This window comes from Schistocerca serialis, chromosome 5, assembly GCF_023864345.2.
Source record: "Schistocerca serialis cubense isolate TAMUIC-IGC-003099 chromosome 5, iqSchSeri2.2, whole genome shotgun sequence".
In the NCBI taxonomy this organism is placed as follows: domain Eukaryota; kingdom Metazoa; phylum Arthropoda; class Insecta; order Orthoptera; family Acrididae; genus Schistocerca; species Schistocerca serialis.
Window position 1 is genome coordinate 345,539,013 of NC_064642.1, and position 26,069 is coordinate 345,565,081.

Sequence of the window (26,069 nt, forward strand, 5' to 3'; positions counted from 1 at the left end):
ATACATACAAATCACTTAGCATTAACCAAACAGTGTCATAGCACTATCCAGTTTGCTGATGACACATGCACTTTAGTCAATCAGAAACTGCACAGACAACACTATCTGAGATACTAACTAGTGTTGTAAATTGGTTCAGCCAAAACAAACTAATAAAAAAATAAAGGTAAAAAAGTAGCATTAAATTTTCGTGTCAAGAGAAACAGTGAAGAGGATATAACAATTCAGATATTGGACACAAGCATTGCAAGTGTAGCTAATACAAAATTTCTGGAGATCTGAATCCAAAATAAACTTAGGTTGGATACTCACATTGATTGCATATTTAAGATATTAAGTACCATGTACTATTTAATGGGAGTGATTGAAAACTGTTGTCATAAGGACTGTCTAATGACTGCTTACTATCCCAATACACATTCTGTTCTGAGGTGTGGAATCACTTTCTGGGATAGCTCGTTCCTGTCTAAAACTCTTCAGGATGTAAAGGATAAAGTGAGTCTCATGTCCAGAATATAAAGGAACAAACCCTGCAGACCATTATTTAAAAGGAAGGGGATTCTTCCTCTTCCATGTATTTACCTCTTTGAAAGTGCAATGTTTATTATGACACACACAATAACAAATTCTACTGCCCTCCTCAAAAATGAAAAGCTTCATCACCATAACACAAGACAGAAAATTGACTTTCATACACTCCAAATAAAGACCAGTTTGTACAAAAAGGAACATTACATTGCAGTAAAATATTTACAATTAGTTCCCAAAAGAAATTAAAGTAATAAATGATCAAAAAATTTGAAGCAGTATTAAAAGAATATCTATTAATACTTTGCTTCTATAGTCTGGAAGAGTTCCTCCAAAATCGTTGAGAGCCAAAGAAAATTAATGTTAAGTTTGTAAGCCACATTCTTTATCACTTACAAAAATATTGTGTAAATGTATCTACTTGCAGCATGTAAAGACTTTAACCATTAACATTAATTTACTCATCTTTTCAGTTATAATTTTCTATTTAAAGTGGTTTAATTATAAGACAGAGCTAAAAAAACTAATGTGTTGTTCTGTAGATTCAGAGTTACTGAACCAAATAAAAAATACAAATACAAATACAAGTTTTACATTCTTAGTTCTTATTAATTCCACTATAAGCAATAAAGATGTACTGAAGGACATTGTCAGTGGTCTCTCCTTTCTTAGCATCTCAATTTCAGTAAATAAAAACAAGACATTTTACAGTCTGTTCCAGTTACCTTCAACAAACTACTCAACTCAGCCTTCCTGATGACAATTCCTCTACCCAGTTTCAATTCTATGAATTGAAGATACATGATTATTTAACTTTCAGTCATTAATGTGATTCATGCCAAATTACTTCATTACAGTGAGGTATTCACCCATTGTTTTCATTAAAAATAGCTTCAGTCTAATGTTTAAAAACTTCTGCCAACTTTACAATGGATAACTTATAAATTCTGTTGTAGATGTTGGGCAATTATATTGTCCACAAGTAAAAACATACACTGAAATTACATTTATTAGAAGACTGTCATTCCTTGGTCCTCTTACGAGGAAAATCATTCTCTCTTAAAGGTAACTAACAATGTTTTGTGACTGTCTCCTGACATTCATTCACACATAAAAATATTTAAAATTTCATTTTGAAACAACTTTATACATGTAAATAACTGCGCAAATGTAAGGCTTTTTCTGGAATCTATAGTTAAAACAGCAGCCACATTATGACAATACCTTATCTACTCAAGTATGATTTACAATTATACTGTGTAATACAAAATTACAAAATTTAGTTTTGATTTTAAAACAATATTATACAAAACAATGTACATGACATCAGAAAGTAAAATTACTTTCAGTATTTATTTGCATACAACCTCCAGTCAACCCTCATACATGCTTGCTCACAGGCAACAATGCATGTGCACATTGTCACCCCCCACCCCCCCCCTCTACCACCTCCACCACCACCACCACCACACACATGTACACACACACATTATACAATTATGTTTTGAGGCATTTCTTTGTATCACCACCAAGTGGTTACACAATAAATCAAAGGCAATGATATAATCATTTAGCTCCGTCTTTACACATACACAACCACTGGCATCCTACTGTTCACATTAGGTTATAAAATACATATTCACACTTCAAGTCTTATGTACTTATGAAAAACTTGAAAGGCTTTTCAGTTAAGTTTTTCATTTTTAATTTTAATTTGACATGGAAAAATCCATAGCCTCATTAATTGCATGATCAGAATGATCAGCTTCTGTCTGTTGTGTTATCATCATCTTTTCATTACTTGTTGAAGTTCCACCAGACAAGATTGAGTATGTTGATGTTGTTGCTTCCTATATAAGATATGAAAATATATTATGAAAAAACATGTACATCATGACACTGAATTCACCCTATGTACCAGAGAATTACAAAGTAGCTGCATTTGAAATGACTATTACTGATTCATCTCCAAAAAGTTGATAAGTGAAAAACTTCAGTGTAGAATCAAATAAACATACTTTTAATTTACTAACATCCATAGTGGATTTTAGGTTAAGCCAGCAAATGGTACAAATTAAATGAGAAATAAACTAGTTGCCAAAGTTATTTATTTGTTCTATAGCCTACTTGAGATTTTTACAATCTTGTTTCCAGGTAGATGTTATGGATCAAATAAAAAGTAATGGTGACTGTATGCAATGCATTTTGTGATTTAATTAACATGTTTTTCAATCAATTTTTAATCAGTTAAATAGGCATAGCTGTTTACACGTATTCATTTCTTTGTGTATTGTTAAGCTGAAGTTTCATTTTTATAAATTATTAGGCAAGAGGCAGATAAGCTTGTGTAACTCAGAGCTTTACTTTTCAAGCCTTTTTTTTTTAACATCAGTACCATTATTCAAATGATGCTCCTCTTTTTTTCCTCATCTCTTTGATTGAGTGAAATGAGCACCAAGCCACTGTTAGATCTCACAAGGGGTCTAGACAGACTAGCCTCCCTTCAATTTTCTTCACTTATATAGGATTTTAAGACCAGTGTCCAGACATTAATTTCCTAAAGTAAGTAGTCACACAGTGAAGCTTTCTGAGCACTGTTAATTACAAAACATTTAGAATACCTTACAATAGCCACCTGTAGCTCAGTGCATAGCTTCTGGTTATTTTAAACATGTCACTCGTTCAGTTCTTGAAAGCAGTAATTTAAAAAATATATATATATTTACATTGTATGTCCATTATCAGATTGAAATGTTAATTAGCACGTATTGAATCATGGTTTTTTTTTTATGTCTAAATGTCTAACTGTTAAGTGAAAAGAATTGTATTTATATCAATAAAATTGTTCGATCTCTAGAAATTAAAGAATTATATTTTTTATTTGATGTTCTGTTTTTATGTATCAAATTTAAATTTATGAATACTCACATTTTCATGTGTTTAGTAGTATTCAAAAGTGTTATTTTATAAAGAAATTATAATTCAGTATTTTCTCATTAAAATTTCCATTTGATAATAGTTACAGAATTCAAATAAAAGCAAAAAAAAGTTGCTACTGGCAAGAATCGAACCAACAATTTTGAATTACATGAGTTACATGCTACACATTCAGCTACAGGCAACAGTGTTGAAATATTTTACACTTTGGAGTACTTGGAACTCTTCAGCTCTTTGTAGGTCACTTTTTTTTAAGCCGTTCTGACACAGTCCTTCATATTCTACAAGTATGAAGAAAATTAGAGGGCCAATCCATAAGTTCCCCTTTTTAGATCAAGTAGTGCACTTTTACAAAGAAGAGGGTAGATGAGAAGGCTTCCAGAGGAAACAAGGATAAATGTGGAAGTTTAATAGGATTAAATGTAATTAATAAAACAGACAATAGAGCTATACTATATTTTTTGCTTTGACATTTCTTATTCCACTAGAGTAATCCTCTAGTGTTGCCAAAGCACACCAATTGCAGAAATTGTACTAGAAAATTATGTGACAGAATTCCAGGCTAGTAATTAACCTCCAAAGGCAATACTTATCTGCCAACAAACACACACACACACACACACACACACACACACACACACAAATACAAGAAAACTATCATGTGTTTTGGAAATATTAGTTCCTTTCTTGGGGATGAGAGAGGGATAGGATGGTGAAGGTTTAAAAGGGAAAGGTAGGTCACTCAAATTCCATGCTGAGAGTGTGTGTATTGTGCTTTCAATTATGGTTTCACTTAGTGTTCATCAAATCCTACTGTTACGTAAGAAATTTATGTAGTCTTGAAAAATAATCCAATAACTCCAAACAAAATCTGTGCTAATCAAAAACCAAAACTAAAGAACGTTAATTTTTAATAATTAAATTAAGTAACATCCCTTTATAGTTTTCATAATTTTCTACTAAAGGCTAAGTATGAAAAAAAACCAAAACAATTAGAATCCAGTCACTCAATCTGAAAATGTAGCTATATCCCACCGATTAAGCAAATTTTCTTCAATTCCAACGTACCTGCTGCAAAGACCTTACAGGTAAATCTTCTGTTACAAGGCACGATGAAACCCCATAAAATGTACTTCCCCCTTTTATTCTATTTCAAAATCGAATTTATTAGAAATAAAAACTTGAGGCATAAAAATCACTTTTACACACTTCTTTTTAAAGAAAAAAGTGATAATATGCGGACAATTTAACATAACAGTTTTAGGTGGGGATATTTTGAAGTATGGTTATGTAAGATACCAGAAGATGTTGGGCCTGTACTACCTCTACGACACTGTCAACTCAAGCAAGAAACTGCATGTTAGGTGTTACCAAATGCTTTATGTACTCTGCTTTGCTCTGGGTTGTGCATTGTACATTGTTTTGTTTTCTTAATTTTAAATGAGTGATGAGATTAATACTGCTTCATCCTAGAATTCAGGTATGACTCCTCTGACACCAGAAGGCATTGGCGATCCCTATGACCACGTGTTAGACCTACTCTCACACATCCACTGATTAACAGATGCAGACTGCCAGCCCTGTGATAGAGAGACAGGGCTTCTCCCCCACACCACTCCTCTTTCCTCTAATGCGTAGGCTCTCATTTGTTTATACTTGCAGCAGATTGCTGTCTTAAAGTGGCAACACTATAGTCTGGTACTTTCTTTCCAAACATACCTGTGAAAGTGATTCTGGCTCTGAAGGCTGCTTCAAATAGTCAAGCTGAAGTGAGGTCATCAACACAGACAATTCTTTGTCATCCTCATCAATAACAGTACCAACTTTCCGCAACAGTTTCACTTCCGCTTCGCTGCAAAAGACATTTTTAAAATCCAGTTGTTATAAGAAATATTTTGCTCATGAATTTGATCAGGCTATACATAAGGGTAAAGCACCCTCCCACATATGCAAGCATGAGTGCGCATGTGCATGTGTGAGCACACATGCACGTGCATGTGCACATGCACACTAACACCACTCAGCCACCCACCTACCCAACCAACCAACCAACCAACCAACCAACCACCCACCCAGCTACCCATCCACCCACCCACCCCTCCTCTCCCCCCACACACACACATACAAAATAATGGGGATGGAGAGAGACAAGAGTGTTACATGTCTATTAATATACAGGATAACTATCATCCCTTTACCAAGGATGCAAAATGAATTTGTATGGACTTCAAAAGATAATATCTATGTAGTACCTTCAGATGTAGGAACTATTATGAATAAATATGTAGCATGACACTTTTTTAAGGATTTCACTACTGTTGCTGTTGGAGTTGTAAGGCAAGAAATAAAAGTCATGATTATTGCTAGAAAAAAGAAACAAAATTTTAAATAAATGTTACAAAACACAAAATGTTGTCAAATTTTAAATAAAATGGAGACGTAGCTGTGGAACAGACCACTAAACTAACTAACAATTTTACGCACTCTTCGTAAGCTCAAAATTCGTGGTGCACACGACATAACATCTGGCAACCTTCACAAAGCAACAAACCCAGCTTCCTCAACTAGAATGTTGAAAAACTGTGCATATATAACACCAAATATTACCTAAAAAAATCCACTGAGGCAGTTCAGTAGAATCGTCACACACAGCATTCTTAAAACAGCATAGTTTTGATATTTTTGCAGGCATTTAATGAGACATCAATAGAATGGTGAACTGTTTCCGAACATGGTGCAAGAAGATGAGGACTTCAGTAGAATCGTCACACACAGCATTCTTAAAACAGTGTAGTTTTGAAATTTTTGCAGGCATTTAATGAGACATCAATAGAACGTTGAACTGTTTCCGAACATGGTGCAAGAAGATGAGGACTTTACAGAAAAAATATGTGATTTGATACACTGTATTTTATGCAGATCCAAACACATCTGAATGTGTAATTCCAACAATGTAGGAAAGGACAGACTGCTACTTACCATAAAGATGGCATGTCAAGTTGCAGGCAGGCACCTGTTTATGAGCCATCTAGAGGAACCCTCCTAGCCTCACAAAATGTCAAACCCCTAGTCTAGTTCAGGTTCACGGATGAGATCTTCATGATCTCGACTCAGGGCCAAGACACCCTATCTTCATTCCTTCACAACCTCAATATCTTCTTTCCCACCTACTCACCTAATCCTCCTTAACCCAGTGGGAACCTTCCTAGACATTGACCTCCCCCTCTCTGATGGCTCCATTCACACCTCTGCCCACATTAAACCCAACAACTACTAACAGTACCTGCATTTAATCAGCTGTCCTTCCTTTCACACCAACAAATCCCTTCCATACAGCCTGGCCACCCAAAGTTGCCATATCTGCAATGACAAGTACTCTCTTGCTCAGTATGCTGAGTGTCTCACCAACACCTTCACAAACAGGCACTATACACCAGACCTAGTTCAGAAACAGATCTCCTATGCCATTCCCCCTCACATCTCCGATCCTCCCGCCATCCCCAAGAAAAAGCCACAATGGAGTGCCCTCTTCGTCACCCAATACCACCCCGGACTGGAACAACTGAAACACATCCTACACCAGGGCTTTCATTACCTATCATCATGCCCTAAAACACGTGACATCCTACCCAAGATCCTTTCATTGCCTCCTAAAGTGATGTTCTGTCATCCATCCAACCTCCACAACATCCTAGTCCATCCCTATGCCACTATGCCACTCTCAATCCCAGACCCTCACCACAAGGATCATATCCCTGTGGAAGACCCAGGTGCAAGACCATACCCCATCAGAGTCTGGGCCACCTGTGAAAGCAGCCATGTCATATACCAGTCCTGCTGCAATTAAAGCACAGCTTTTAATATTGATATGACTACCAACCAGCTGTCCATCAGGATGAATGACAACTGCCAAACTGTGGCCAAGAGAAAAGTAGACCACCCTGTGGTACAACATGCAGCTGAACAAAGCACACTTTATTTCAATGGCTGCTTCACTACCTGAGCCAACTGGATCCTCCCCTCCACCACCAGATTTTCTGAACTGTGCAGATAGGAGTTATCCTTATGACACATTCTCTGCTCCCCTAATTATCCTGGCCCCAACTTACAGTAACATACTGCCCCACTCCCTCTATGCAACAGTTTCCAACTCCACTGTCCTATCATCTCCTACTCATTCTCTTCTCCTATCCCTGACTGTGTGCCACCCTCTGCCAAAGTACCTCCCCCCCCCCCCCCCTCATCTTTCCCCATTACCTCTTCTTTCTCACTCCGCTTTTCCCTGCTTCCATGCCCCACAGTCTCCTGATGTTGTGACTGTTGGCAGTCTAGTCCCTGCACACTCTTCCAGTGTTCCTCTCTCCCTCCACCTGTACATTGCTAACTCTTAGCTTCCCCATCCCTCCTAGATTGCTGCTTTCAATCCACATGACAGCTGCATTCTGGTCTGAGCTGCCAGAGTCTGCAGTCACGTGTTCACAAGGTGTGCTTGTGTGAATGAATGGGGTATGTTTCTTTTTCTTTTCCCTGGCAAAGGCTGTGGATGAACACTTATGTGTCAGTGTCTTTTACTTGTGCCTGTTAGCAACTTTTAACATGTCATCTTTACAGTAAATACCGATCTACATTTTCCTGCATTGTTGATATTACAACCTGGATCTCCATTGTTTGAACATGTAATATATTTGTCTTATGCACCATTTTTAGATGCAATAGAAATTATGAATTTTACTTTCAACTAAAAGTGTCACTGAGTCATACAAACTTACATTCTTGATAAATTTCCAAATCAGTGGGTGGAACAATGAGACATGATTCAGTTTTCCCCAGATTTATCACCACTGGATTTTGCCTATGTCAAACATCATGCAAAATAAACTACACTGGCAGAGTTTCTGGTGTGAAATGACATACAGGGAGTGGACAAAAATATGAAATAATCATGAGAATGCATGACTGAACATAAGTGCAGGTGCTAATCAAGCCTGGAGGTTGCACTGTTGTACTCAATTACGAACAGCATCTGTGCAATGTCCTCAATACATTTGCAAGTGCCAGTCATGGTCTGAACAGTGTTCTGTGTAGTTGTAAGAGCTAAGTGAATTCAAACAAGGGCAAATTGCTGGTGCTCATATTGTTGTGACAGTGCCACGACATTTAACAGTGCCGCCACGACAGTACACGCAAACGGCGATAGAGGCGCTCCGCAACTCGGCTGAGCGCGGGAGCGCCACCTAGCTATGAACGGCGCCGGCCGCATGTCATGCCACGGCAGTCAAACAAGAGATACTGAGTTGTTATCATGTAACGAGCTATTGTTTCTAAGTGAGTGTGTTTGAATATCCACGCAATTATTGGTGATTAAAGGTTATAACACTTTTTGGGGACGAGGATCGGATATTTTCACTGCGTTGTGGATTTGTGTGTTCGTGACGGGACAGACATGGAACAGCTTATGCAAGCTCTCATTGAACAACAAACACAGCTGACGGCTGCTATTCAGGCACAACAAACACAGCTGACGGCTGCTATTCAGGCGTTGTCGACGTCGCTTACTCATCGTCTGTCTTCCTCTTCTCCGCCTCCATTCCCTCCTTACGACGAGGCCGCTGAAGATTCGGAGGATTTTGAGAAGCGTTTGCGGCAACACTTCTTGGCTTTTGGCATTGTCGACGCTCCTATGTGTAAGTCGTTATTTCTATCTTGGATTTCCCCACGGATCTATCAGCTGCTATCTCAGTTAGCCCCTCTGCGAGAACCTGCCTCTCTGTCCTTCCAAGAAATGTGTGACTTATTGTCTAACTATTACCCAAAAAACACCCATGTCGTTGCCGCCCATGTGGCGTTCTACCAGTGTCGTAAACAGCCCCATCAATCTTTCCGGGCTTGGGCGGCGGAACTACACGGTCTGAGTAGGAAATGTCAGTTTGTCAAGCACACTCATCATGAGTCTTATGCTGATTCAATGGTTAGGGATGCTATTCTATGGCTTGCTCCTGATAAAGAAGTTTGGCAACATGCCTTACAACTGCCAAACCTGTCGTTGTCGGAAGTTCTAAGCATCGCTCAATCCTTTGAAGTGTCTCACGCTGCTGGCGCGCAAATAGACGCGTGGTGTGATGTAGGCGCTGTACAGTCAACTTTCGACACGGACAAATTGCCTGTTTCACAGGAGAACGAAGATGTGGCGGCAGTTCACTCGCGTAAACAACGTCGCGTTGGGCCGCAACGCTCTCAGCGAAAACAGCAACCACAGAAGCAGGTTCGTTCCGCACTTCCTTCTTGTCCACGTTGTTTCGTACAGCATGACAGGGCCGCGTGTTCAAAATGTTGGGCCACGTGTAATTCATGTAGGAAAAAAGGCCACATTGCTTCTGTGTGTCAGTACCCTAAAGTTCCTGTCGACGAGGACGAGGCATCGGACATGGATGTTAACTGTGTGCTTTGTCAAACAAATAAGTTGTTTGTTACTGTTCGTGTTCTGGATAAAGACATTCGCATGCAAGTGGACACTGGCTCTGCAGTAACTCTCATTAATTCTCGCGCATATTTGGAGTTGGGCTCCCCTCCCTTGTCTCCAGTTACGCGAAATCTGAGAACTTATAATAAACAGAAAATTCCTATCATTGCCCAGTTTGATACTTCCACTGCCTACAAGTCTGTTGTTAGGCCCCTCACGTTTTATGCGGTGGATCATGCGAGCACTGAAAACCTGTTTGGTTATGATGCTTTCCAGTTGTTCGGGTTCTCCATTAATGATGATGTGCACCTCATATCTGAGGATATTCCATATCAACAGCTGGAGGGATTGTGTTCAGAATTTTCGTCCGTGTTCTCTGCTGGTCTGGGTCGTGCCAAGGATTTTGAAGCCCACATTACTCTTAAACCTACAGCTCACCCTAAGTTTTTCCGGGCACGCCCTATTCCGGTGGTGTTGCGTGCACCTGTCAAGGCTGAGATAGACACGTTAACAGCTTCAGGGATTTTCCTTCCTGTTACTTCCAGCGAATGGGCATTGCCAATTGTGGTGGTTTCTAAACCAAATGGGAGTCTGCGATTGTGTGGTGATTTTAAAGCCACTGTCAATGCTCAGAGTCTCATTGCCACTTATCCTCTACCCCGTACTGAGGAGTTATTTACCAAGCTCGCTGGGGGCCAGTTCTTTTCCAAACTTGACTTATCGGAGGCGTACCATCAGTTGCTGTTGGATGCTTCCTCCAAGGAATTTCTCGTCATCAACACTCCTTGTGGGTTGTATCAGTACCAGCGGTTACCATTTGGCGTCGCTAGCGCGCCGGCCATTTTTCAGCGGTTTTTGGAACAGCTCACGGCTTCCGCTCCCGGCTGCATAGACTATCTGGATGACATTGTTGTCACGGGGGCCTCCACTGAGGAGCACCTTCGCAATTTGCATTCCTTGTTTCCGGTTTTGCATTCGGCTGGGTTGAGGTGCAATCTGGACAAGTCACAGTTCTTCCAACCCTCCATTGTGTATCTTGTTTCCACTTGTCCCGTGAGGGTATACGTCCTCTACGTCAGCACGTTGCGGCCATTAACGCTCTACCCCAGCCGTCTATGGTCAAAGACCTTCAGGTGTTTCTAGGCAAGATTGCTTATTATCACAAATTCATTCCATCCGCGGCGGCGGTAGCTCATCCTCTGCATCAACTGTTACGCAAAAAGTCCCTTTCTGTTGGTCCGACGAGTGTGAGCAGGCTTTTGTCTGCCTGAAGGCTCATTTGCAGTTGGCGCCTTGTCTTGCCACATTCCGTCCGTGTCAGCACTTGGTTCTGGCGACTGACGCGTCACAGTATGGCCTAGAGGCTGTTCTCGCCCATCGGTATGAGGATGGGTCGGAACGACCCATCGCCTATGCTTCCAAGACCCTCAACGATATGCAACGGCGTTACTCTCAAATCGAAAAGGAGGCGCTCGCTATCATTTACGCTCTAAAAAAGTTCAGCATTTTTTTGTATGGTTCTAAGTTTCACCTCATCACCGACCACAAGCCGCTGGTCTCTCTGTTCAGCCCATCAGCGTCGCTTCCGGATAAGGCAGCTCACCGCTTACAACATTGGGCCTTATACTTATCTCGTTTTCACTATGAGATTCACTATCACCCCATGGCCCAGCACGCCAACGCTGACGCATTGTCGCGATTGCTGATGGGCCCTGACCCGGTTTTCAATCGTGGTGAACTACTCTGTTTCCACATTGATGAGGAAGAACGTCGTGCGGTCGAGGGTTTTCCACTTACAGGTTTGCAGGTCGCGTCGGCTACTGCGCGGGACCCGGTCCTGCGTCAGGCGATCAGTTTTATTCAACGGGGTTGGCCAGACAGGACCAAGGGCCGGGCATCGGATCCCCTTCGCAACTACCATGCCTTGCGCCTTCGTCTGTCTGTTCGTGATGGTGCTGATCTTCTGGCCATGAATGGTGCATCTCCACGGGTCGTGGTGCCAGCCTCTCTTCGCGAAGATGTTCTCAAACTGTTGCATGAAGGCCATTGGGGTATTTCTCGGACTAAGTCCCTGGCCCGCAGGCACGTTTATTGGCCCGGTATTGATTCGGACATCGCCCACATGGTTGCTGCGTGTGGTCAGTGTGCTCAATAACTGGCTGCACCTCGTACTATGCCCTCTCCGTGGCCTGATCCGGCGCAGCCATGGGAACGGGTGCACACTGACTTTGCCGGCCCATTCCTCGGTACTTATTGGCTACTGTTGATTGACGCCTTCTCGAAGTTTCCGTTTGTTGTTCGATGTCCGTCGCCCACCACTGCGGTGACGATGCTGGCTTTGTCCAAAGTCTTTGTGCTAGAAGGTCTTCCATCCACGATCGTCACGGACAATGGCCCTCAGTTCTCTTCGCAGGCCTTCCATGGATTTTGTACTGGACAAGGGATTCATCATGTTACAGCACCGCCCTTCCATCTGCAATTGAATGGGGAGGTCGAGCGCCTTGTCCGCACTTTCAAAAGCCAGATGAAAAAATTTCTTAGTGATTTTTCCACAGATGACGCTCTGCTGCAATTTCTGAGTTCTTATCGCTTCACGCCTCTGGGTGATCGCAGCCCTGCTGAACTCTTGCATGGCCGCCAACTGCGCACTCTACTGCACCTGCTTCACCCTGTCAGACCTTGTGCTGTGTCCCCTAGTGCGGGAAAATACTCGGTGGGCGCCAACGTGTGGGCACGAGGGTATGGATCTCGCCCTAAATGGATTCCAGGGGTGGTCAAGGCTCTTCGCGGCCGCCGGCTTTGTGAAATACGTACGGACGATGGCATGGTTGTTTGCCATTACGACCAGATGCGCCCACGAGTGGTGGCCACACCAGTGCCACCGCCCCTTCCTTCGCCTCCATCAGCCTGAGAAGCCAGTCCTGTCGCTGCTGCCGATCTACCGTACGTGTTGATGCAGCCGATGTCGCTATCGCTTCCGAGTATGCCGGAACCGGCCCCAGTCATGACGCTGCCTTCTCCGGGACCCATCTCGCTGGAGCACACCCCTACGTCCACGACACCTATGGATGCTGCTCCAGAGTTTTCACTCATCATCTCATCCAGGAAGCACATTCCACGCACGAGCTTCCGTCCTGGACATTTTCGACCATACTCTCGTGTCTCTCCGCGGGATCTTCTCGGGGCCTCACAAGAGGCCATGGATGTCTCCGCACTGTCCATGTCTCCAAGGAAGTGGGTGGTTTTTTTTTTTTTTTTTTTTTTTTTTTCAAGGGGGGAAAAGTGTTGTGACAGTGCCACGACATTTAACAGTGCCGCCACGACAGTACGCGCAAACGGCAATAGAGGCACTCCGCAACTCGGCCGAGCGTGGGAGCGCCACCTAGCTACGAACGGCGTCGGCTGCATGTCACGGCAGTCGAATAAGAGATACTGAGTTGTTACCATGTAATGAGCTATTGTTTCTAAGTGAGTGTGTTTGAATATCCAGGCAATTATTGGTTACTAAAGGTTATAACACATATGGTGGGTGCTTCCATAATCAAGGTAGTCGAAATGTTTCAAGAGGCACCATATCAAAGATTCATATCATGTATCAGGGAAAACAGAAAAACATCATGGACACTTTCAGCTCCAAGATAACACAAACAGAGCTCCATAATCTGTGAACTGCAGGTCGAGCTGGAATTTCAAAACCACACATCAGTGATGCAAATGCCTGAAACAAAAAAATGTGGTGCCAAATCCATAAAACCTGAACAATGAAGCAATGGAAGAATGTTACTTAGTCAGATGAATCCCATTTCGCACTTATTCCAGCTTCTGATCAATTTTACATCCCAAGAGTGAAACATGGTGGGGGTTCCATGATGATTTTGGCAACTGCAGTGTTTTATTCCATGGGCCCCATAGTTACTCCACAAGGTCATATTACTGCCAAGTATTATGTGACCATTTTGGCTGATCAGGTCCATGCCATGGTACAAACTTTGTTACCAATGATGATGCTATGTTCCAAGACAACACAGCTCATGTTCACACATCTTGCATCATCCAGGACTGATTTTGTGAGCATGAGGATGAAATGCCACATCTCCCCTGGCTCCACAATTGCCAGATCTCAGTATTATTCAGCCTTTGTGGTCCACTTTGGAGAGAAGAGTGCATGATCGCTATCCACTTCCATCATCGTTAACTGAACTTCACACTATTTTGCAGGAAGAATGGTATAAGATTCCTCTGATGATACAAGACCTGTATTTATCCATTTCAAGATGACTGGTAGCTATTTTGATGTCAATGGCTTTCCTACACCATATTAGGCATAGAGGAAATGTGGGCAACACAGCAACTTAATATATAAAACTTGTACAATACATGTAAAACAGCCTTTGATTGCAAAACATTTTCATTAATTTTATGACCAGTTTCAATCTATCAATCATCACAAAATATGTCTATCACTCCAAACTAATCTATAATCCATACAAAACTTGTGACCTAATTTGGTGCCATGAATAGATGTAAAAATACAATGAAACTATGATAAACAATACTGTAAGGACCATCAGCTGTATCCTGATGGTGATCTTATACTATGGGTCATTTGTGTTTATTTATAATGCATCTAAACCACAAAACCACCTAGTACCAGTTCTATACCATTTGCTGTAATGCAAAGTGACAAGTGTGCTCATTTAAAGCAGTCTCCAATAACTTATCCAGTGAATCTAGTCATACTATTGACTGTCAACTGCTGAAACAGGGGTACATAGAGCATGGATAATAGATGTTTGTTATGTCTTACTACAAACAGCAAAACTACAAGAAGACAGACTGATTAGCCAGTACATGCTTCCGTGAGGTGGAATTTCAGGATTCCCAAAACACATATTAACAGTAGATGAAAACTTTTCCTAGCTTTAGGAAAGTCAATTCCTTTCTTATGGAGGGTAGTGATATAGAACTGGGAAGGTTGGAGAGAAGGGACAGGTCACTCAGACCAAATGCAAGAGAGGCCCTACCCTTTTTTTATGCTTTTGATGGGACTTGAAGAATATAAAGTAATCTTTGACCTGTAATTTTTTTTTATTTTATGGCTGGTTTCAAACTACACTAACAGAAAAAAATAACAACACCACGAAGGAGTTGTGTGACATTAAAAAAAATGTTGGTATTATGCAGACAGTATATCATGGCAGCCAGCCACGACCGTAAACAAACAAGATCTTAGACTGCACGAGGGCAGAGGAGTGGTGTGGGGGAAGAAGCCCTGTCTCCATCTTGATGGGCTACCATCCTACGTTCTGGGCTTAAACAAAAGCAGAACTGATATAATGGTTCTTAAGGACCATTGTTTCCTTTTGTTGTTCCTCAACACAAAGCAAATTGGAGCACACAAAGCATTTTGCAGTAGCTACAGCTCAACTGTTTGCTGTGGTTGGCAGGCATAGTTCAGGCCCGACCTCTACTGGTGTCTTATGCAACCATAGTTCAAAACACTCCCCACCTAAAACTGCCATGATATAGCATCCACATAATAGGTGTGTTTCCACATCTGAAAGATGTCTATTCAAATTTCACATGGGTCACATAAGTGTGGCACTAATAATACCACTATGATAATGCAAACAAGGTTTACTTTAAATACACACTGTAATGGTCGTGAGCACCTTTGAGACTGGATGTGGTAAGTTGGTGTTAGTCAAGAATGCCTTCAACACAACAACACTATGAATGCCTTCAACACAACAACACTATTATCAACACCTCACTGTGTTTGAACAAGGTTATGTAATATGGCAATGAGAAGCTGGATGTTTCTTCTGCAATACTGTAGAAAGACTTGGCAGGAATTTAGACTTGGCAGCAGTCATCATGAGAATGAACAGTCGCAAGAAGACCAGACTCTGGACGGCCACATTGTACTACTGAGAAGGAAGACCACTGCGTTCAGCATATGGCTCTAGTGCATCATATTGCATCTGGAGCAGCAATTTTATAACAGCAGCTGACACCACAATGACACAGTAAATTGTAACAAACTGGTTACTTCAAGGACAGTTCCAAGCCTGAAACCCTGTAGCAAGCATTTCACTGACCCCAAACCACCACCATCTGTGACTTGAGTGGTGTCAAGCGAGAGCTCAGTGGATGGCAGGGTGTAGGTTTGTTGTGTTTTCTTATGAAAGCTGGTTCTGCCTCAAAGCCAGTGATAACACTCATCCAACTACTGCTGTTGTAACCCAACATGCTCCACAGTGTATAGACATGTTGCCCTGGACTTCTCGATCACCCGATCTGTCTCCAATTCAGCATATATAGGATATCAACAGATTACAACTGCACTGTTGTCCACAAACAGCATTAACTGTCCCTGTACTGGTAAAACAAATGCAAAAAGCATGGAACTCCAGTCCACAAACTGGCATCCCAGCATTTGTACAACACAATGCAAGCACATTTGCATGCTTGTGTTCAACATTCTGGCAGTTTTACCAGCATTCCACATTTGCAATGGTTTACCTTGTGCTTACATTACCCGGTGATCTTGTAATGTTAATCACTTCAATAAGTTGTCTAGACAAATGTAGTCCCAAAATTTCATTGCTCTACATTAATTCTTTTTTTTTCCTGTGATTTACTTTTCCATCAGTGTATTAGATCATTGTCAGATATGTCAGTCACTCTAAACTAGAATACAAACAATAAAAGAACTTGTAGCCAAAATAGGTGCCATCTACAGATGTAAAAATATAATAAAACTGTGATAAACAACACAACTGGTCCTTACTGTAATGACTATCAGCAGTATGCTGTTTGGTTATTTTAGTTTTGTTGTGTTTTTACACCTATTGATGCTGCCTGCCTTGGCCAATGAATTTTTATGGTTTACTTGCAAATTTTTTAACGGTTTATAAACTTATTAAAGTGATAGACATATTTCATGATGATTGAATAGATTGAACCTTGTCATAAAATTAATGAAAAAAATTGCGATCAAAGGCCTTTTTATTTGTATTCTGCAAGTTTTATATATTGAGTCACACTGTCTTTCACTCTTCTTATTCCACATTTCATTAATTTAATGTGTATATCAGCAGTATTGGAATTTATGCTCATGAAGATAAGTACTGTGAAATAAGGTGAATTTGATCATTTACCTATTTTTCAACATTTTGATACCTGAGCACGGCATCTTAACAAGAATGCTGCAGCTGACCATTGTCGTGAATTTTTTACTCCTTTGCCTCTAACAATAGTATGTTGAAGTGTGTGGTACCAACAAATAGCACTGTCCATAAATGTAATTCATGTCCTGCACTCTTTGAAGTAAATACATCAGTTAGAAAACACCGGCTGACATCTTGTACTTCTGGTGTGTAATTAATAAGTTGTAATATTTTTACTTTCATATGAATATCTCAAGTGCTACTGTTTCTTTTTTGTTCATTGTGACTACCAAATAGATGCCACACATGCCTAAAAGTAAAATTGCAATTCTGAAGGGTGAATCACATCATGCAAGCATACAAGAACGTTCTAGGACCAACCCATAAATCTAACTACAACTCTGGATTTCTTCTAAATTCTGGGAAGGTTGTCAGGAACATCAAGAATTTGTAAAGCTTCAGCACGATACACACTTCCTTATACAACATTAGATGACATACAAACTTAAGAACAGATATAAATATAAGATAAAGATACAAAGGAATTGAAGACATTAGCTGCCAGTGGGCACTGATTTATGTCAATGGTGAAAGTTGAAAATCTGTGCCATGCTGGGATTTAAATCTGGGTCTCCTGTTTACTTGGCAGATGTGCTGACTGCTACGCCATCTGGACACAGTGGTTACCATAAGTACATTGACTACCTTAGCACATCTCCTGTCAGACCCAAATTCTCAACTTATACACACTGCTGTTGTAGTGCCCCTGCTCATTACCTCGCCAATTCCGTAAGAGTTCAAGCTTGGTGTGCATCTGCATTGAAGGGATCATTGGCTGTCATTGCCTAAATGTCTTTGTGTCTTGATTCGTAGTGGCGGCAGAATCAATAGTGTCTATTCTTTTGGATAAATATAAAATAGGTGGCCAACCAGCATGACCCAATAGTGAAGGAAAAAAAACCAATTGCACGAATATTGTGTTGAGCAAAATAGAGGTTTCCTTTAATGAATAATGATGTTAGGGACATCATAAAGGCATCTCTTAATCGAACAATGCAGATCTAAAAAATACTGTGTGACAATCCACCTAGTTGTGAGTAGGTAAAATGGATTTCTGAAAAGAAATAAGGAACTAACCATTAGAATAAGTAAAAACGTAAAGAGGGCAAGGGCAACAGTTACCTGAGAAACAGTATAAGATTATTTTAAGAACCTTGTAGTGTCCTTGAATAGTGTTCCTCACTCCAGAACTATAAGCCATGATGAGACCAACTTGTTGACGATCCTGGACAAGTGAAAGTAGTAGTGAAGCCATATACAAGGCATCCTGAAAGAACTGTTCATAGTTCAAGTGTCACTGTAATGGTAGCAGTGGGAAAATCATCTCTTCTATATTTGGACTGAAGGAGGTTTAACTTGAGCATGTTACAATAGGAATGTAAGTGGTTGATTTGACCTGACAATGTTTGAATCATGATTAATTGCCTAGCCTTATAACCGGCATTTCGAACTGAAAGTGATTATAGGTGACTTTTTCTCAAACCATCTGTCACTTAACATTATAACACAGTGCCAAGAACATGATATTGAGTCTGTGCTTCTACCACCTAGCTCTGTTCATTTACGTTGTCCACCTGACCTCTAAAACTTGCCTGGAGAAATGTGCTAGATGACTGGAAAAGGACAAATAGAGGGGTGACAGAAACATTGGAATTTCCTAGGTTGTTGAAAGGGGCCTTCGAAAAGATACCATTCACTTCTAAATTTAATGTTCTACCTTGTTTCAGAAAAGCAGGAAATTTTTCCCTTCTGTCTTGAGTAAGTCATTTTACAGATTCCAGAAAACACATATACACATGACACCGGCACACCAGAGGTTTTTTGGACACCAGCCATCAAAATAGGTTTGAAACAGATTCACTCTAACATATACAGAAAGAATGCCAAGCTGAGCAAAGCACGTAGCATTAACTACAAGAAAAGGTACCATTGCCAGGGACTTAAATGAAAGTGATAATGGCAGTGCTGAAAGCATGAGAAACCATCCTATGATTCTGATTCTGTCTCTATAGCACTGAACAGTAATATACAACAGCAAAAGTCAAATGAAAATGAAGGAATGAACAAGGGAGAGGATAAAGATGGGCAAGAATTCAATAAATATGATTTAACGACAGTGAAATTTCCTATGAAAAGAACATTCACGTTTTATTTTGATAAAATCTATCATTACACTAATGAAATAACATTTCTGAAAAAGACAGTTTTTGATGATAATGTTTACTTTGTCTTTCTGGAAACTGAAGATGCAACTATGGTAGAATGAGTACAAATTATTACAAAAAAGTTGTACAACAACACAGGAGTAGATGTAAACATAACCCTCAGTTCCATGAAAAAGATTCGCAGTGATCCAGAATTCTTAAATTTCTATTATAGACACAAAAAGATCTGTAGGAAGGGGCTGATTGCTGCAAAAAAGTCATTTAATGACAAAATAATATGTAATGCAGAGAATAAAAGCAAAGCAGTCTGGGATGTTATAAAAAAGGTAGCAAGGAGAGGCAAACAAATGCAGAATAACATACTGCTAAGGGAGGGGGATAAAGTAATAAATGATACACAGCACTTTGCAAACTATGTAAATGAGCATTTTTCAAGTATTGCAGAGAAGTTACAGCAAAAATTCCCCCCAAACAAATTTAACACCTGTAAATAATGTTGCACTAAATAAAATGATGTTTCTTCCAACCACAGATAATGAAGTCAGTAAAACAATTCAAAAACTAAAAAATAAAAAGTCAGTAGGCTCAGATGAAGTACCAATGTGTGTACTGAAATAATGCATAGGGATTATACAAGGCCCCTTAACAAATATAATAAATAAATCCTTCACATCAGGGACATTTCCAGAGCAGTTAAAACAGGCAAGAGTTGTACCTTTGCTTAAGAAAGGTAATGCAGAAGACACAGAAAATTACCGGCCCATTTCCCTGCTGTCAGCATTCTCAAAAAAAAAAAAAAAATAGAAGCAATTATGAAAGACAGATTAATGAGTTACCTGAATAAATACAATCATTTAAGTGAATCACAGTTTGTTTTCCGAAGTGGCAAAAATATGGAGTCAGCCGTAGTAAAATTCACAAAAGTTGTACTTGATGCTCTTGATAAAGATTAGTGTGTCACAGGCATATTTTTGGATCTCCCTAAGGCATTTGATACGGTTGACCACAAGATTCCATTAAATAAATTAGAAGCATTGGTTCAAGAATCATGAAAGAAGGTTGTATACATGGAAGAACCCTGGAGATACTAGAAGGTATCAGATAGATTATATAATGGTAAGACAGAGATTTAGCAAGCAGGTTTTAAATTGTAAGACATTTCCAGGGGCAGATGTGGACTCTGACCACAATCTATTGGTTATGAACTGTAGATTAAAACTGAAGAAACTGCAAAAAGGTGGGAATTTAAGGAGATGGGACCTGGATAAACTGACTAAACCAGATGTTACACAGAGTTTCAGGGAGAGCATAAGGGAAGAATTGACAAGAACGGGGGAAAGAAATACAGTAGAAGAAGAATGGGTAGCTTTGAGGGATGAAGTAGTGAAGGCAGCAAAGGATCAAGTAGGTAAAAAGACGAGGGCTAATAGAAATCCTTGGGTGACAGAACAAATATTGAATTTAATTGACGAAAGGAGAAAATATAAAAATGCAGTAAATGAAGCAGGCAAAAAGGAATACAAACGTCTCAAAAATGAGATTGACAGGAAGTGCAAAATGGCTAAGCAGGCATGGCTAGAGGACAAATGTAAGGACACAGAAGCTTATCTATCTAGAGGTAAGATAGATACTGCCAACAGGAAAATTAAAGAGACCTATGGAGAAAACAGAACCACTTGTATGAATATCAAGAGCTCAGATGGAAACCCAGTTCTAAGCAAAGAAGGGAAAGCAGAAAGGTGGAAACAGTATATAGAGGGTCTATACAAGGGCGATGTTCTTGAGGACAATATTATGGAAATGGAAGAGGATGTAGATGAAGATGAAATGGGAGATATGATACTGCGTGAAGAGTTCGACAGAGCACTGAAAGATCTGAGTCAAAACAAGGCCCCGGGAGTAGACAACATTCCATTAGAACTACTGATAGCCTTGGGAGAGCCAGTCCTGACAAAACTCTACCATCTGGTGAGCAAGATGTGTGAGACAGGCGAAATTCCCTCAGACTTCAAGAAGAATATAATAATTCCAATCCCAAAGAAAGCAGGTGTTGACAGATGTGAAAATTACCGAACTATCAGTTTAATAAGTCATGGCAGCAAAATACTAACGCGAATTCATTACAGATGAATGGAAAAACTTTTAGAAGCCAACCTTGGGGAAGATCAATTTGGATTCCGTAGAAATATGGGGACACGTGAGGCAATACTGACCCTACGACTTATTTTAGAAGCTAGATTAAGAAAAGACAAACCTACATTTCTAGCATTTGTAGACTTAGAGAAAGCTTTTGACAATGTTGACTGGAATACTCTCTTTCAAATTCTGAAGGTGGCAGGAGTAAAATACAGGGAGCGAAAAGCTATTTACAATTTGTATAGAAACCAGATGGCAGTTATAAGAGTCGAGGGACATGAACGGGAAGCAGTGGTTGGGAAGGGAGTGAGACAGGGTTCTAGCCTCTCCCAGATGCTATTCAATCTGTAGATTGAGCAAGCAGTAAAGGAAACAAAAGAAAAGTTCAGAGTAGGTATTAAAATCCATGGAGAAGAAATAGAAAATTTGAGGTTCGCCGATGACATTGTAATACTGTCAGAGACAGCAAAGGACTTGGAAGAGCAGTTGAATGGAATGGACAGTGTCTTGAAAGGAGGGTATAAGATGAACATCAACAAAAGCAAAACGAGGATAATGGAATGTAGTCGAATTAAGTCGGGTGATGCTGAGGGAATTAGATTAGGAAATGAGACACTTCAAGTAGTAAAGGAGTTTTGCTACTTGGGGAGCAAAATAACTGATGATGGCCGAAGTAGAGAGGATATAAAATGTAGACTGGCAATGGCAATGAAAGCATTTGTGAAGAAGAGAAATTTATTAACATCGAGTATTAAGTTAAGTGTCAGGAAGTCGTTTCTGAAAGTAATTTATGGAGTGTAGCCATGTGTGGAAGTGAAACATGGATGATAAATAGTTTAGACAAGAAGAGAAAAGAAGTTTTCAAAATGTGGTGCTACAGAAGAATGCTGAAGATTAGATGGGTAGATCACATAATTAATGAGAAGGTATTGAATAGAATTGGGGAGAAGAGGAGTTTGTGGCACAACTTGACTAGAAGAAAGAATCAGTTGGTAGGACATGTTCTGAGGCATCAAGGGATCACAAATTTAGTACTGCAGGGCAGTGTGGAGGGTAAAAATCGTAGAGGGAGACCAAGAGATGAATACACTAAGCAGATTCACAAGGATGTAGGCTGCAGTAGGTACTGGGAGATGAAGAAGCTTGCACAGGATAGAGTAGCATGGAGAGTTGCATCAAACCAGTCTCAGGACTGAAGACCACAACAACAACAACAGGAATAAGAGGAGTAGCTAACGACTGGTTTCGATCATACCTAACAGATAGGGTACAAAGAGTAGAGATAACATATACTTCAAATAGATCCAAACATTTAGTAAAACACTTATCAGAACCAAAATACATTAATATAGGGGTTCCGCAAGGTATCCTATTAGGACCAATACTGTTCCTGATATACATCAATGACTTTCCCAGTAGTGTTACTCATGGTGAATACATTTACCAGTCAGTTGTACACATAAAAAATAACATTGGTAATTACTGCACAAACAGCTCTGTCCATGACCATGCAACAAGAGATAGACTCAACTTACATTTACCAAGAAAAAATAAACATAAAACTCAAAACAGCATTTCCTACCAAAGAATTAAACTGTACAATAAATTACCAAAAGAGATTAAAGAAATTGCCAAAATACACTTATTTAAGAAGGCAGCTAAAAAGTACCTGTTATGTAATACATTTTAAACATTGAAGGATTACTTAGCTGAAACAGAGTAGAGGTTTGATAAAAAATGTTATACAAATAAATAATAATAATAATAATAATAATAATAATGATTATAAAATATTCAACATTCCACAAAACATGTTCACTTTATGTTTTTTTCCTTCTTTTTTTCCTTTCTAGAAATACTTACCCCCAAGCTATGCATAGCACAATACTAACACCTCTTCCTCTTTCTGAGCTCAACATCTCACTTATTATGGAGGGATGCTGACTGAGTTATTCAGGATAACAAATGGGAAGTTGCAATACCGAAATTGGCCCAGACATCACCAGTGTCCATGTCTGCATGTGTGTGTGTGTGTGTGTGTGTGTGTGTGTGTGTGTGTGTGTGTGTAGTGAGTGAAGTGTTATGAAACAATGTGTATATAGTGGGTGCAGTGACTGATAGTCAGATATGAGTGAACGATGTGGCATTATATAATTTAATACGTTAATTGCAAAAAAAGTGTTGTATACCAGGAGTAAATCTAATGATTGTCTCTAACTAGAACTCTGTATATAAAAAAACAAAGATGAGGTGACTTACCGAACAAAAGCGCTGGCAGGTCGATAGACACACAAACAAACACAAACATACACACAAAATTCAAGCTTTCGCAACAAACTGTTGCCTCATCAGGAAAGAGGGAAGGAGAGGGGAAGACGAAAGGAAGTGGGTTTTAAGGGAGAGGGTAAGGAGTCATTCCAATCCCGGGAGCGGAAAGACTTACCTTAGGGGGAAAAAAGGACAGGTATACACTCGCACACACGCACATATCCATCCACACATACAGACACAAGCAGACATATATATATATATATATATATATATATATATATATATATATATATATATATATATATATCTGTGTGTGTGTGTGTATGAATTATATATTGTATACCAGGAGTAAATCTAATGATTTTCTCTAACTAGAACTCTGTAAATATATGTGTATATGAATTAACTTATTTTAAATTTATCTAAATTTGTAAATACTTTGACATGTCCTATATCCTTGTAAAAAGAGATCTACGGATGAATAAAGCTGCTACTACTATTTTAATAGGATAGATTATGATATTAAGTATCTTTCATGCTGATAGCATCACAGAATTACTGACATTGAAATAATAAACAACATGCTATACAAACAGATAACACATCTGAACTGAAAACATAAAACATCACAAATCTATAGAGAAAGAGAGAGAGAGAGAGAGAGAGAGAGAGAGAGAGAGAATGATGTAAAATATACACTGAAGTCAAATAGCACACTGAAGACAACTCAGCTACTACTAGATGCTGGGGATGTCACTACATCCTCTTCCTTTGAAAGCATAAATTACACAATTCAAAGTATGCTCCATAGCTCAATGTTCACTGCGTTCACAGATTTTGTCATTAAGCTTTTACAGTTACCTGTTCCATTCCTTCTGCTTAATCTTGTCCAGAGTCTTCTTAAAAGGTGAAAACCAGGAACTTGTTTGGTCACATCACTAGTAAGGGATCCGTTTTGTGGGGTTTACTTTGCCTTTGCTCCTGTCAATCCCTTTCTTCATCAAAAACTTCTAATCTCTGGATTGTTTCCCAGAGAGGTGTCCTTGACTTCAGTCAATTCTCTGCATGTAAATGATGAAGAATTGGGAGAATGCACTGGTCTGATATCTTCTTCCGCCTTTTTTGTGGCAGCTTTACATCTTATGTTTTGTGGTTGAATACTGGCTAGCAGTGATAGCCAGGTTGTGGGGCATCAGTTTCAGTCATCCAGTTATGATCTTCAATGATTCTTCAGCTCTTCATCAACTTTTTTATGTGGTTGCTTATTGTTAATACTGGGGCTCAGTATTCAGCAGTACTATGTACCAGTACCAATGCTGATGTGCGCAATGTGTTTGTGTTACTTCCTCATGAGCTGCCTGCTAGTTTGGCTAGTATAGAATTTCTGGATTACAGTTTGTGACTCACTTATTCTAGGCGGTGCCTGCATTAAAGTGTACAATCAAGTTTAACCCCTAAGTATTTGAGATTTTCTCATGTTTAATTGGCTCTGTTGAGTTTAAGGCTCAGATTCCTGTTAGCTTCTTTGTTATTGAGATGCACAACAATACTTGCAGATTTAAACGAATTTGGTTTCAAGAGCCATCTGGTATAACACTTATGAAAAGTATGTAGATAACTATTCAGAGTAGCTTCTAGCTATTCAAATGACTGACTGTGTGGCAATAGCTATCACTGGCATAGGCAAATTTATGTGACTGTGTCTTGGGTAAATTCAATATATAAAAGTTGATAAGTAAGGGGACAAGTACTGAGCCTTGAGGTAGGCCATTGTAAAATGTTCTGACACTGCTTATCTTATCTCTCAAGACACTCTGAAAGTTCTCTGCAAAAGCATATATTTCATGGTTTTTCAGTGTTTGCTAGCATCTGATGACTTTTGCAAGTTTACCTATAAGCCCTTGGATCCAGACTGTGTCATACACTGATTGTAGATACAGTAGCACTATTCCTGTCTTCACTGCATCTTGCAAGCCTCTTTCTATATATGTGGTCAGCAACAATTATTGCTAACAGCAGCTTCTATTTTTCCTGAAAGCAGTTTTTTCACAGCAGCACATTTTCGAAATGTAACATTAAAAGGGTAATACCCTCTCAAACAGTTTTTAGGTTGTACATAGTAGAGAGAGGTCTAAAGTTCTTCGGATCATCTGCTGTTCCCCCAAGTTTAAGTATCGCAGTCGCCTTTACCTCCTTCCATAATTTTATTCCGAAGATAAGTAATTTAAATATAGAGGGCTTCATCAATACAAAAGGAACAGTTCTCACAAATGTCCTCAGAAAAGAAGTAACAGTGACTGCCCTAAAAGAAACTTGTCTAACAAAAGACACCATCTCAAG

General features: G+C 39.7%; 1 protein-coding gene across 1 annotated transcript in view; it reads right to left on the reverse strand.

Annotated features, from left to right (window-relative positions):
- Window positions 1-2,000: 2,000 nt before the first annotated feature.
- The window catches only part of LOC126481308 (tyrosine-protein phosphatase non-receptor type 23-like), a 169,966-nt gene continuing 145,897 nt past the window's right edge, over window positions 2,001-26,069 (reverse strand). The window contains exons 8-9 of the mRNA XM_050104964.1: window positions 5,185-5,317; window positions 2,001-2,378 (exon numbers count right to left, since the gene is read on the reverse strand). Of these exons, the coding sequence (XP_049960921.1) occupies window positions 2,238-2,378; window positions 5,185-5,317 (274 nt within the window). The 3' untranslated portion in view covers window positions 2,001-2,237. The remainder of the gene's footprint in view (window positions 2,379-5,184; window positions 5,318-26,069) is intronic.